The sequence below is a fragment of the Rutidosis leptorrhynchoides genome, chromosome 3 (assembly GCF_046630445.1).
Source record: "Rutidosis leptorrhynchoides isolate AG116_Rl617_1_P2 chromosome 3, CSIRO_AGI_Rlap_v1, whole genome shotgun sequence".
In the NCBI taxonomy this organism is placed as follows: domain Eukaryota; kingdom Viridiplantae; phylum Streptophyta; class Magnoliopsida; order Asterales; family Asteraceae; genus Rutidosis; species Rutidosis leptorrhynchoides.
In genome coordinates, this window is record NC_092335.1 from 215,928,976 (window position 1) to 215,944,074 (window position 15,099).

Consider the following 15,099-nt stretch of genomic DNA (forward strand, 5'->3'; position numbering starts at 1 on the left):
TCCGGGTGGTACATATACAAAATTGATGCCGATCCAAATAACAAGACCCAAATTAAAACTCGGTCAGATTACATAATATTGTTAAAACAAGACCCATCAATTGGATTATCATCATAATATTGATGGTATAGTAGTCTGGTGGATGTTGCTAGCTCGGTGGTCCGGTGGTGGTTCTTTTGTCTATTGGAGGTTAGGTGGTGGTAGTGGTGGTGGTTGTCATTATGTCATTATGTTGCATGCTCTTTTTCCTCATTAGTCACCAAATGTGCGGTAATATTACATTTAGGCGAAATAGTGGAAGGAATTAGTTTGCCAATTTTTTAAGGGTGATGATTTGTAAACCACCAAAATTATCTTTACACCACTAGATATGCAATACGGTGTTCTACTGTAAAACCAGCTAAAGCATATATAGTGGTGTATGGATAATTTCTAGTGGTGTACGAATCACTTTCCATTTTTTAAATGTTTGTTTTTCTATTATTCGATTAAGATTAATAAAAAGGATTAATACTTGATCCATATTATTTTTGACAAAAAAAATAGTAAATATATAGATAAATAGTAAATATATGGTTTAGGGTTTAAGGTTTAGAGTTTATGGTTTAGGGTTTAGGGTTTATGGTTTAAGGTTTAGAGTTTAGGGCTTAAGGTTTAGAGTTTATGATTTATGGTTTTGGGTTTATAGTTTAGAGTTTTGAGTTTTGGGTTTATGGTTCATGGTTTTGGGTTTATGGTTTGCATCGAATATGATCGTATTTTTGACATATTGGTTTTTAATTAATGTTTAAGATTATGTAATGTCTCAGTTTATGTAATGTGTTTTTAATTAATGAAATATTTTTTATTTTATGGTTTTTAATATTGTATTAACAATTTATATTTATATAATAATATTAATAATAACAACAACAACAACAAAAATAATAATAATAATAATAATAATAATAATAATAATAATAATAATAATAATAATAATAATAATAATAATAAAATAATAATAATAATAATAATAATAATAATAATAATAATAATAATAATAATAATAATAACGGTTGGTCCATTAAAGGGCATGTAATGGTAAGAAATTGAGTTCAGTTTTGTGTTTTCCAGTTATCTTATTATGTATTATGTCTGCACGATCGCATACGTTTTTATTATGGATTGGTTGTTTAACTGAAAACATAAGATAAAATAATGTCTTATTTTGTCTGCGATTTCGCAGACTTAAAATATGTTTTAAAGTACTAAAGACAAAATTAAGTTATTATGTAGATATAAAAACACCCATTTTTCACTATTCAAGATATTGATGTCATATATTCTTTATAGAATTATAGACATGTCCACTAATCTTCAATAATACATTTTAAAAAACAATAATTAGTAATGAGAGAAAAATGCAAAGGTAACGTTACTATGTTAGCGTGTTAATTAAGAAACAAACTCTATTGTTGAGATTAGTCTAATAGTGCTTCCAATGGTGACACTCATTCATTCCCAAGACTAGCTGCTACATCAATGTTACATCAGTACTTCCTTTTCAGGACTAAACACTCCTAACAGTAACATACTTCCTCAAATAAATTAGGACCCACTTAATTAATTTAATTAAAGAGTTTACAAACTTTAGTGTTATTAGTACAAGTAATATATACACATTTACAACCGTCCATAAATATTTCAAAGAAACATGAGAAAGAGGGCTAAGGGACCTGGACTAGCCCTTGGACTAATTGCTGTCAACGATGTCCTCGAGAGGGCTAGCCTGGGCAGGACTCAAGACCCAACCAATTGACAGCATCCTAATGGGTGGGTAGCTATTTAATGGGTGGGCAGTTATTTTACTCAACTACTCGTTCAAAAGAGGGGACGAGGGCTCGGTTAAAGAGGGGACGAGGGCTCGGCTAAAGTAAGGTAAATGGGTGGTCGTTCGAAGGTCTAAGTTTGATGGTTAAGCTTGTTGCGTTATTTAGTTCGTTATTTTGTTAGTCACTTTGAGTTATCTTTGTATGTTTGCGAATGTTTGTAGAAGTTTTTGTGTTGTTTGGCCTCAGTGCCTTGGGTTGTATCCTTGTTCAGAGTCTTTATCTTTTTGATGAACGTCTCGTATTCTATAAAAGTTTCGATTTTTAGCACCAAAAAAAAAAAAAAAAAAAAACCTACTCCGTTCAAATTTTTGGGAAAAATAAGTTCCCTCCAAAGATCTTACCTTCGTTTTCATTCAACAAATAATCCAACTACATCCTAAACTCACGCACAAAACCCTATTACTTTGCTACTGTCATTCACATCCACCAAAATCGGCGCCACTCAGTTCCGTCCCCATCACCAGGCTTAACTTATTACCGCCACCATCAGTCCATCACATTAACCACCGTTTTCATTTAACATCAATTGCAGATCTGTAAAATATTAATCAAAGAATTTGTTAATTTTTCAATCTATCTCAAACCTTATGTTCTTTCAATCGTTGTTTGATTTGTTTAATTTCAGAGTAACAAGTACATCTGTCACTTGTTAGGATTGTTTGATTTGTTTAATTTCAGAGTTACAAGTACATATATCGCTTGTTAGGGTTGGGTTAATTTCATGATTATGGTCGAATTAATATTAGGGTTTTATGCACTTGAAATAATCAAGCAATACGCTATCAGGAAATAAGACCCTTTGGGCGATTCTTGACAAACTAGGGAAAGGTATGCCAATCTTTTATCTGTTTTATTTCTGTAACTAATTCAGTCTTGCTATTTCGTATATAGTGTTAATCGATATTTACATATTACACAATCTCTCTATATATAGATAAATAACAGTGTATCTTTGGTTATTTTTAGAATTGGATAAGAGGTTTTTTTGCACATAAAATTTTATTTTTTATACATGACTAAGTGCTAGCATATATGTATTTTGCATATTTAGTTTTTTTTTTTTAATCTGATATGCCTTTTATAATTTTTGATGGTTCGTAGTTGCGTAAATGGTGGATTTGTTATATTAGTGGTGGTACAGTGTGATAGGAGCTCCGCGGACAATGGAAATTGTGGCAAAAGATAATATGTTACTGTTATGGACCTTCACGAAAGACGGAAGACAGAGGAGTATACTAGGATCCCATGGTAGTTCCTAGGAGGATAATGGAGCAATGGATACCTCAAAGAATTGACGAGCTTCCCGATGCATTTTGTGGTATGATTTTTATTTATCTTTCATTCACCTTATTAATGTTCCGACACAGCTCAATAGTTATTAAAGTGTAAATAGGTTTTATTCTTATTTGCTTCTTCTCTGGTTGAAGAGAAGTATAGGCTAAGAAGTAGCTAGTATTATATGGTCAACATGTAGTATCACAAGTTTTCAAGATTATTTAATTTGCTGAAGGTCACATATACTGCTTTGGCCTGTTATTAATGTTCATGTAACTAATGTTGGAAGTGTTCATGTTTTTTTCCGTATTGTATATATAAGAAACAAAGTTTATGAACTAACGATACACGCAATAGGTTGCTTTTGAGTTTTTCTTGTTTACAAACATGGTTTAAACACATTGGTCATAGTAAATGAGTTTATGCACTTTAGTCTGACTCTCATAAAAGGGAGGCTGGGTTGGTTATTTCTCATATGATACGGTGCGATATGTGGAGAAAAAAAAGCTTCTATTTTCAAATTCACCGAAGGACGACATGAACCTTCCATATGTTCATCTTGGTCTTTATGATGATGTGATTGTGTTTGACCAAGTTGAGAAGGTTTCTCACCTTCTTTTTTCTCAGCCTAGTAACTTTATGTCATAGGCCCGTCTGATATATCAAATTTTGTACTTTTGCGGGTTTTTAAGATCTTCAGAAAGCATGTGTGATGCATTGGGTGAGAATGGGTCAATATTCTTCCGTTGAAGAGGCTTTTATAGACGGGATGGACCGTTTGAGACTTTTAAATTTGTTTATTGTAATTCGTGGTTCTGATTAAAATCAAATTCAGCCCAAAACGCTTTCCAGGGTCAATTAACTTGTATACTAGCGTATTTGGTCCTTTGAAGAATTCAAACATGACAACTGAAGCATACAAAGGACATATTTTGTCTAAAGAACATATTTTGGCTGGAGATATATTTCCAATTATCCTAAGTCAGCGTTTTGAGTGTCGTACATTTGCAGACCCATTTGAACTTTACCGGGCGTCGTATATGACTTATTTACAGGTTGTTTATTCTTCTGTAGGTTGTAATTTTATTTATTTATTTATTTTGTTGTGATTTTATGACAAGTCGTTTGTTCTATGCGACAGGCTAGAGGGTCTATCCTCGTTGCTTCAAGTCCCAAAATTCTTACTCGTGTGAAGAAGGTAACTAGTTGGGCATTATCTACATATACGTTTAGTTCCCAGTCTCCAAAAAACATACACTTAGATATGTTTTGGTGCTAGTTTTGCCTAATTTGTATTGATCGGCTCATTTTTTGCAGAGAAAGGTAACAAATAGACATTCAACTGAAGTCGTAATGCTGTTCGTATAGAGACATTCAACTGAAAATAACAATGAAGATCTTGTTGAAGAAAATGTAGATCTAAATGCTAAGTTGGCAGAAAAAAAATGCTTCCATTGTTCAAGATACCAATATTATTCATGAATTTTTTATGTTTATTGTTTTTCATGTTATGAGAATAATTTATTGTAATATAATTATATAATTATGTTTTATTTCATATTTGATTTTTTGTACAAATTATTAATTGGGTGTTCATAATCATATTATATAAAAACCGAAGTCAGTAAAACCATCCAAAATCCAAAAACCAAACCGCATTTGAATATCCGAACCGGACCACAATAAGTGAACAGGACCCGAATATCCGATCTTTATCCGAGCCGGGCCTGAATTTTCGTACCGGATCCGAATACCTAAATTGGAGCCGAATTCAAACCGTAATCGAATATCCGAATAGGATCCGAAACCAATCCGGAACTAGTGTAACTTGATAGGACGCTGTATAATTATGTCATAATATTGATATAACTTCAAGGTGTAATGGATTCGGCAGACTGCGTGGCCTTTTATAGGCAAAATCTGAAACTTTTGCTCTGCGATCGCGAGTTAGAAAGGCCTGAGAGATCCGCGATCGCGAGATGCCTCTTTCCAGCTCATCAAATGCATCCAAAACGTGGGCTGCTGATTTTTAATATATATATATATATATATATATATATATATATATATATATATATATAATATTATGTAATTATATATATATATTATATTATATTCTTGTGCATAGTTGACTTGTAATTTTAGGTCTATTGTATCGTACGTTGATACTCGGTTTATATCTCGGTTTCGGTTTCTCGAACGTCTTTTCGTATGATTTAATAACTTGTACTTTGCGTTTCGCAACTTGTAATTTACACAAAAATAATTTTCCTTAACTCCCAAAATCCACGCAAGTCTTTAACTCACTTTTAGTGGCACTTTGAGTGCATTATGGCTTTAATGGCACTTTTCTAGCTTTAGTGGCACTTTTTCTTCAATTCTTTAATCTTCGCTCTTCGTCTTTACATTTATTTATTTAAACGATTACAACTTAAAAATAGAACAATTACAACTAAAAACTTTACATATTAGAATGATATTGCGACTAAATATATGTTCGCTTGGAGCAATATCAATACTAACCATGAACAGGTTCAAAAGTATGCACCGGACGTGAAAGAGAAAGAGGAGGTAAGGAAATTTTGTGAAAAGGGTATGACGAGTGAATTCATGGAATCTCAAATAAGAACTAATGCAGAAATTTTAATGAGTCAGCAAGTGTCGATCCAAAATCTTGAGTGCGAGTTGAAAAATTTGAGTCAAGTTCTTGAAACCAAGTTGAGTTCATCTATTAGCACCACTTATTCATTACCGATGAAAGAAACCGTGATGGAAATGTCCACATTTGTTGGGATGGATGAGAAAGTTTCTAATTGGGTAGACGATGATAAGGATGTACATTTGGTAACTTCGAAGACAAGTAACCCCTACCAACCACCATTAATGAGAAAATCAAATGAGTATGTATCTAGTAGTAATAAAATGGAGAATATGTGTGTTGGGAATGTATTTGTTGATAAACTTGAGAAGTCTGAAGAATCCGATGGAGAAGTAGCCAAAGTAATTGGGGGAACTGTGGAAAAACTTGTTGAAAGGTTTGGAGGTCACAAGATATATATGAATAAGAATGTGAAAGTGAATTCTCAAGTTGATTATGAAGTGTCTTCTAATTTAGAGGATCTTGAAGGACCTAAGTGTGAGGGAGATAGTGTAAACCCGCCACATAGTTCTTTAAGGCATGATAGTGAGAGTAAAGTATATGTGGATGACTCGGTGATTGATCGATTCATTAGAAAACTACATAGACGGGTCCATGATGCTAGGAGTAGAGGAGATGAAAGTTTGAGTAACCGTCTTGTGTGTAACTTGTCTCCTAAAGAAAAAGATAAATTGTTTGAGTTAATGCATGTTGCCAAGGAAGATGATGCATGGTTGGAGTCTAAATTGAGAAAAGTTAGAGCTAATGAAGATTCTCAAAAAGCGAGAGAAGGGGGAATCTTCTACAGTCCCGAAATTAGCTGAAGTGGAGAAAGAGTCGCGTGCAAGACTCGGAAGTAAAAACTGCACAAACTATGTGTAGAGTTTGTAAGTCTTCTTTAATTAATTTCTATTTTGTTTTATTTATTTTAAATGAACTTTGCGGGTATATTCACTGCAAGCCCTCACGAGACTTCACTCGTCCACCCAACGTAATTGGGTGGTTTAAAAGGCTAGTTGCATGCGCTAAATGCAATCGTGTGTCCTACGAAAGTGGACTAGTTTAGATTTTATGGTTTCTTTGTGTTTCTTTTTATAAGTTTTATGGAAGGAATGAATGGAAGCAATGATTGAGATGATGATTTAATGTGCATTATATGAGTACTAAATGGTGAACAAGTAGTACCCCGGTAATATGTTATTTTATTTCTTCTTTTTCACATATATATTTATAATGGTTTAAAAAAATATGCATATGAGGACGTAGCATGGTTTAAGTGTGGGGGAGAGGGAGTTCAAAAAAGTTGGGGTAATAACTTTGGTTTGAAGCTAAAAGGTGTGAAACATTATGATTTAAAAGTTAATTGTTAATTGAAGGAAATTTTTAAATTTTAAATTGTAACTTCAGTCGAAGCCAAACGTTGTGTTAAAGGAAGTAAAGTATTCTGATTTTGGAAATTATCTTACATAAAGCTTAGTCTTTACAGTTGTAACCCCCAAATTGAAGAAAACTGTACAAAGTGTCGTCCTGTAACATTTCCATCTTGCTCCTTCAACACCGGGGTGATTTTGTTAGAATTTGTTACTTGTTCATGTGCCGCTGATCATCACCAAATTGGCTGTGGATGGCACCTAAACACTCACCTAAGACAATTACTTTCCCATCGCTTCCCTTTTCACCCGGGTGGTTTGTCTACGGTATGGGTCATTGTCCATGTGGTCATTCAACACAAGGTGGGCTTTGAATGCACAAGCCTTTGTAGGACCCTGAATTTTATACATCACATTCAGTTTCAGAGTGGCACGCCGTACCAAGTGAAATGTCCCGTTCTTATTGATTAAAAATGTTCCATATTAATTGATTTCGTTGCGAGGTTTTGACCTCTATATGAGACGTTTTTCAAAGACTGCATTCATTTTTAAAAAAACCATAACCTTTATTTCATAAATAAAGGTTTAAAAAGCTTTACGTAGATTATCAAATAATGATAATCTAAAATATCCTGTTTACACACGACCATTACATAATGGTTTACAATACAAATATGTTACATCGAAATCAGTTTCTTGAATGCAGTTTTTACACAATATCATACAAACATGGACTCCAAATCTTGTCCTTATTTTAGTATGCAACAGCGGAAGCTCTTAGTATTCACCTGAGAATAAACATGCTTTAAACGTCAACAAAAATGTTGGTGAGTTATAGGTTTAACCTATATATATCAAATCGTAACAATAGACCACAAGATTTCATATTTCAATACACATCCCATACATAGAGATAAAAATCATTCATATGGTGAACACCTGGTAACCGACATTAACAAGATGCATATATATTAGAATATCCCCATCATTCCGGGACACCCTTCGGATATGATATAAATTTCGAAGTACTAAAGCATCCGGTACTTTGGATGGGGTTTGTTAGGCCCAATAGATCTATCTTTAGGATTCGCGTCAATTAGGGTGTATGTTCCCTAATTCTTAGATTACCAGACTTAATAAAAAGGGACATATTCGATTTCGATAATTCAACCATAGAATGTAGTTTCACGTACTTGTGTCTATTTTGTAAATCATTTATAAAACCTGCATGTATTCTCATCCCAAAAATATTAGATTTTAAAAGTGGGACTATAACTCACTTTCACAGATTTTTACTTCGTCGGGAAGTAAGACTTGGCCACTGGTTGATTCACGAACCTATAACAATATATACATATATATCAAAGTATGTTTAAAATATATTTACAACACTCTTAATATATTTTGATGTTTTAAGTTTATTAAGTCAGCTGTCCTCGTTAGTAACCTACAACTAGTTGTCCACAGTTAGATGTATAGAAATAAATCAATAAATATTATCTTGAATCAATCCACGACCCAGTGTATACGTATCTCAGTATTGATCACAACTCAAACTATATATATTTTGGAATCAACCTCAACCCTGTATAGCTAACTCCAACATTCACATATAGAGTGTCTATGGTTGTTCCGAAATATATATAGATGTGTCGACATGATAGGTCGAAACATTGTATACGTGTCTATGGTATCTCAAGATTACATAATATACAATACAAGTTGATTAAGTTATGGTTGGAATAGATTTGTTACCAATTTTCACGTAGCTAAAATGAGAAAAATTATCCAATCTTGTTTTACCCATAACTTCTTCATTTTAAATCCGTTTTGAGTGAATCAAATTGCTATGGTTTCATATTGAACTCTATTTTATGAATCTAAACAGAAAAGTATAGGTTTATAGTCGGAAAAATAAGTTACAAGTCGTTTTTGTAAAGGTAGTCATTTCAGTCGAAAGAACGACGTCTAGATGACCATTTTAGAAAACATACTTCCACTTTGAGTTTAACCATAATTTTTGGATATAGTTTCATGTTCATAATAAAAATCATTTTCTCAGAATAACAACTTTTAAATCAAAGTTTATCATAGTTTTTAATTAACTAACCCAAAACAGCCCGCGGTGTTACTACGACGGCGTAAATCCGGTTTTACGGTGTTTTTCGTGTTTCCAGGTTTTAAATCATTAAGTTAGCATATCATATAGATATAGAACATGTGTGTAGTTAATTTTAAAAGTCAAGTTAGAAGGATTAACTTTTGTTTGCGAACAAGTTTAGAATTAACTAAACTATGTTCTAGTGATTACGAGTTTAAACCTTCGAATAAGATAGTTTTATATATATGAATCGAATGATGTTATGAACATCATTACTACCTCAAGTTTAGTAGATAAACCTACTGGAAGTGATAAGAAATGATCTAGCTTCAAAGGATCTTGGATGGCTTGAAAGTTCTTGAAGTAGGATCATGACACAAAAACAAGTTCAAGTAAGATTTTTACTCGAATTAAGATAGTTTATAGTTATAGAAATTGAATCAAAGTTTGAATATGAATATTACCTTGAATAAGAAAGATAACCTACTGTATATAACAAAGGTTTCTTGATCTTAGATGATTACTTGGAATGGATTAGAAAGCTTGGAAGTAAATTAGTAAACTTGAAGGGATTTTTGAAGTGTTCTTGAAGTGTTCTTCCTATGATGATTATAGCTTGATTCTTGAAGTGATTTTTGATGAAGATGATGATTAACTACTGGAAAAATACGTTCATAATAGTGTGTGTGTGTTGAGAGAGAATTAGAAAGAGAATTGGAAGTGAAATGGAGTGAATGATGAGTGGTAATTGGTGAGTGGTGAGTGGGGTTAAAAGGAGTTCTAGTTAGTTGACTAGCTCATGGTAGAAGTTAAAATTGATTAGTCATACATGACATAATCAAGAGTGGAATCCCATGCTAGTTCCTATTGGTATATACTCATAGTAAGTACGTTTTGAAGCTGTGTATAATACGGGTAAGAATACGACTAGAATTCTTGATGAAAGAAAAGAATGGAAAAGTAACTGTAACCATTTTCGTTAAGTATGAGTGTTTTGATATATGTCTTGAAGTCTTCCAAAAGTATTTTAATACATCTAAATACACTACATGTATATACATTTTAACTGAGTCGTTAAGTCATCGTTAGTCGTTACATGTAAGTGTTGTTTTGAAACCTTTAAGTTAACGATCTCAATTAATGTTGTTAACCCATTGTTTATTATATCTAATGAGATGTTAAATTATTATATTATCATGATATTATGATATATTAATATATCTTAACATGATATATATACATTTAAATGTCGTTACAACGATAATCGTTACATATATGTCTCGTTTCGAAATCCTTAAGTTAGTAGTCTTGTTTATATGTATATAACTCATTGTTAATATACTTATGGAGATACTTACTTATCATAATCTCATGTTAACCATATGTATATCTATATATATATCGTCATGTCGTTTTTACAAGTTTTAACGTTCGTGAATCGCCGGTCAACTTGGGTGGTCAATTGTCTATATGAAACATATTTCAATTAATAAAGTCTTAACAAGTTTGATTGCTTAACATGTTGGAAACATTTAATCATGTAAATATCAATCTCAATTAATATATATAAACATGGAAAAGTTCGGGTCACTACAGTACCTACCCGTTAAATAAATTTCGTCCCGAAATTTTAAGCTGTTGAAGGTGTTGACGAATCTTCTGGAAATAGATGCGGGTATTTCTTCTTCATCTGATCTTCACTCTCCCAGGTGAACTCGGGTCCTCTACGAGCATTCCATCAAACCTTAACAATTGGTATCTTGTTTTGCTTAAGTCTTTTAACCTCACGATCCATTATTTCGACGGGTTCTTCGATGAATTGGAGTTTTTCGTTGATTTAGATTTCATCTAACGGAATAGTGAGATCTTCTTTAGCAAAACATTTCTTCAAATTTGAGACGTGGAAAGTGTTATGTACAGCCGCGAGTTGTTGAGGTAACTCAAGTCGGTAAGCTACTGGTCCGACACGATCAATAATCTTGAATGGTCCAATATACCTTGGATTTAATTTCCCTCGTTTACCAAATCGAACAACGCCTTTCCAAGGTGCAACTTTAAGCATGACCATCTCTCCAATTTCAAATTCTATATCTTTTCTTTTAATGTCAGCGTAGCTCTTTTGTCGACTTTGGGAGGTTTTCAACCGTTGTTGAATTTGGATGATCTTATAATCTCCGAACCCGTAATCTGTCTATCCCCCACTTCACTCCAACAAATCGGAGACCTGCACTTTCTACCATAAAGTGCTGCAAACGGCGCCATCTCAATGCTTGAATGGTAGCTGTTGTTGTAGGAAAATTCTGCTAACGGTAGATGTCGATCCCAACTGTTTCCGAAATCAATAACACATGCTCGTAGCATGTCTTCAAGCGTTTGTATCGTCCTTTCGCTCTGCCCATCAGTTTGTGGATGATAGGCAGTACTCATGTCTAGACGAGTTCCTAATGCTTGCTGTAATGTCTGCCAGAATCTTGAAATAAATCTGCCATCCCTATCAGAGATAATAGAGATTGGTATTCCATGTCTGGAGACAACTTCCTTCAAATACAGTCGTGCTAACTTCTCCATCTTATCATCTTCTCTTATTGGCAGGAAGTGTGCTGATTTGGTGAGACGATCAACTATTACCCAAATAGTATCAAAACCACTTGCAGTCCTTGGCAATTTAGTGATGAAATCTATGGTAATGTTTTCCCATTTCCATTCTGGAATTTCGGGTTGTTGAAGTAGACCTGATGGTTTCTGATGCTCAGCTTTGACCTTAGAACACGTCAAACATTCTCCTACGTATTTAGCAACATCGGCTTTCATACCCGGCCACCAAAAATGTTTCTTGAGATCCTTGTACATCTTCCCCGTTCCAGGATGTATTGAGTATCTGGTTTTATGAGCTTCTCTAAGTACCATTTCTCTCATATCTCCAAATTTTGGTACCCAAATCCTTTCAGCCCTATACCGGATTCCGTCTTCCCGAATATTAAGATGCTGCTCCGATCCTTTGGGTATTTCATCCTTTAAATTTTATTCTTTTAAAACTCCTTGTTGCGCCTCCTTTATTTGAGTAGTAAGGTCCTTATGAATCATTATATTCATAGATTTTACTCGAATGGGTTCTCTGTCCTTCCTGCTCAAGGCATCGGCTACCACATTTGCCTTCCCCGGGTGGTAACGAATCTCAAAGTCGTAATCATTCAATAATTCAATCCACCTACGCTGCCTCATATTCAGTTGTTTCTGATTAAATATGTGTTGAAGACTTTTGTGGTCGGTATATATAATACTTTTGACCCCATATAAGTAGTGCCTCCAAGTCTTTAATGCAAAAACAACCGCGCCTAATTCCAAATCATGCGTCGTATAATTTTGTTCGTGAATCTTCAATTGTCTAGACGCATAAGCAATCACCTTCGTTCGTTGCATTAATACACAACCGAGACCTTGCTTTGATGCGTCACAATAAATCACAAAATCATCATTCCCTTCAGGCAATGACAATATAGGTGCCGTAGTTAGCTTTTTCTTCAATAACTGAAACGCTTTCTCTTGTTCATCATTCCATTCAAATTTCTTCCCTTTATGCGTTAATGCAGTCAAGGGTTTTGCTATTCTGGAAAAGTCTTGGATGAACCTTCTGTAGTAACCAGCTAGTCCTAAAAACTGGCGTATGTGTTTCGGAGTTTTCGGGGTTTCCCACTTTTCAACAGTTTCTATCTTTGCTGGATCCACCTTAATACCTTCTTTGTTCACTATGTGACCTAGGAATTGAACTTCTTCCAACCAAAATGCACACTTTGAAAACTTAGCGTACAATTCTTCCTTCCTCAATACTTCTAACACCTTTCTAAAATGTTCACCGTGTTCTTGGTCATTCTTTGAGTAAATAAGTATGTCATCAATGAAAACAATGACAAACTTGTCAAGGTATGGTCCACACACTCGGATCATAAGGTCCATGAACACAGCTGGTGCATTAGTTAAACCAAACGGCATGACCATAAACTCGTAATGACCGTAACGTGTTCTGAAAGCAGTCTTTGGAATATCATCTTCTTTCACCCGCATTTGATGATACCCAGAACGTAAGTCAATCTTTGAATAAACAGACGAGCCTTGTAGTTGATCAAATAAGTCGTTGATTCTCGGTAGTGGGTAGCGGTTCTTGATGGTAAGTTTTTTCAACTCTCGGTAGTCGATACACAACCTGAATGTACCATCTTTCTTCTTGACAAACAAAACAGGAGCTCCCCACGGTGATGTGCTTGGTCGAATGAAACCACGCTCTAAAAGTTCTTGTAATTGGCTTTGCAGTTCTTTCATCTCGCTGGGTGCGAGTCTGTAAGGAGCACGAGCTATTGGTGCAGCTCCTGGTACAAGATCTATTTGAAATTCAACGGATCGATGTGGGGGTAATCCCGGTAATTCTTTCGGAAATACATCGGGAAATTCTTTTGTGACGGGAACATCATTGATGCTCTTTTCTTCAGTTTGTACTTTCTCGACGTGTGCTAGAACAGCATAGCAACCTTTTCTTATTAGTTTTTGTGCCTTCAAATTACTAATAAGATGTAGCTTCGTGTTGCCCTTTTCTCCGTACACCATTAAGGGTTTTCCTTTTTCTCGTATAATGCGAATTGCATTTTTGTAACAAACGATCTCTGCTTTCACTTCTTTCAACCAGTCCATACCGATTATCACATCAAAACTCCCTAACTCTACTGGTATCAAGTCAATCTTAAATGTTTCGCTAACCAGTTTAATTTCTCGATTCCGACATATATTATCTGCTGAAATTAATTTACCATTTGCTAATTCGAGTAAAAATTTACTATCCAAAGGCGTCAATGGACAACTTAATTTAGCACAAAAATCTCTACTCATATAGCTTCTATCCGCACCCGAATCAAATAAAACGTAAGCAGATTTATTGTCAATAAAAAACGTACCCGTAACAAGCTCCGGGTCTTCCTGTGCCTTTGCCGCATTAATATTGAAAACTCTTCCGCGGCCTTGTCCATTCGTGTTCTCCTGGTTCGGGCAATTTCTAATAATGTGGCCCAGTTTTCCACATTTATAACAAACTACATTGGCATAACTTGCTCCGACACTACTTGCTCCGCCATTACTCGTTCCATTACCATTTGTTCCTTTCGTTCTATTAACCCCTGGTCCGTAGACCTCACACTTCGCCGCGCTATGACCGTTTCTTTTACACTTGTTGCAAAATTTGGTGCAGAACCCCGAGTGATACTTTTCACACCTTTGGCATAGCTGCTTCTGATTGTTGTTGTTGTTGCGGTTATTATTATTGTTGGGATGATTGTTGTAGTTGCTGTTGTTGTTGTTGTTGTTGTTGTTGTTGGGCCGTTTGTTGTAGTTGCGATTGTTGGGATAATTGTTGCGATTATTGTTGTAATTGCTGTTGTTGTTGTATTGGTGATTCTTATCACCATTTTCCTCCCACTTTCTTTTGACTTGCTTCACACTGGCCTCTTCAGCAGTCTGTTCTTTAATTCTTTCTTCAATCTGGTTCACTAGTTTGTGAGCCATTCTACATGCCTGTTGTATAGAGGCGGGCTCGTGTGAACTTATATCTTCTTGGATTCTTTCCGGTAATCCTTTCACAAAAGCGTCGATCTTCTCTTCCTCATCTTCGAACGCTCCTGTACACAATAGGCACAATTCTGTGAATCGTCTTTCGTACGTGGTAATATCAAATCCTTGGGTTCGTAACCCTCTAAGTTCTGTCTTGAGCTTATTGACCTCGGTTCTGGGACGGTACTTCTCGTTCATCAAGTGCTTGAATGCTGACCACGGTAGTGCGTACGCATCATCTTGTCCCACTTG

General features: G+C 34.7%; 1 protein-coding gene across 4 annotated transcripts; it reads left to right on the plus strand.

Annotated features, from left to right (window-relative positions):
• Window positions 1-2,241: 2,241 nt before the first annotated feature.
• LOC139897211 (anthranilate synthase alpha subunit 2, chloroplastic-like) lies at window positions 2,242-4,655 on the plus strand. 4 transcript variants are annotated; one of them, XM_071879877.1, is made up of 5 exons: window positions 2,242-2,699; window positions 2,973-3,189; window positions 3,982-4,201; window positions 4,288-4,344; window positions 4,464-4,655. In XM_071879877.1, exons 3-5 carry the CDS (start codon window positions 4,049-4,051, stop codon window positions 4,512-4,514), a joined length of 261 nt encoding a protein of 86 aa, XP_071735978.1. In that variant the 5' UTR covers window positions 2,242-2,699; window positions 2,973-3,189; window positions 3,982-4,048; the 3' UTR covers window positions 4,515-4,655. The 4 variants fall into 4 exon arrangements, 3 of the variants coding, with proteins under 3 accessions (XP_071735978.1, XP_071735976.1, XP_071735977.1); XM_071879875.1 differs by having other exon boundaries at window positions 3,999-4,201; XM_071879876.1 differs by having other exon boundaries at window positions 3,013-3,189; window positions 3,999-4,201.
• Window positions 4,656-15,099: the final 10,444 nt, after the last annotated feature.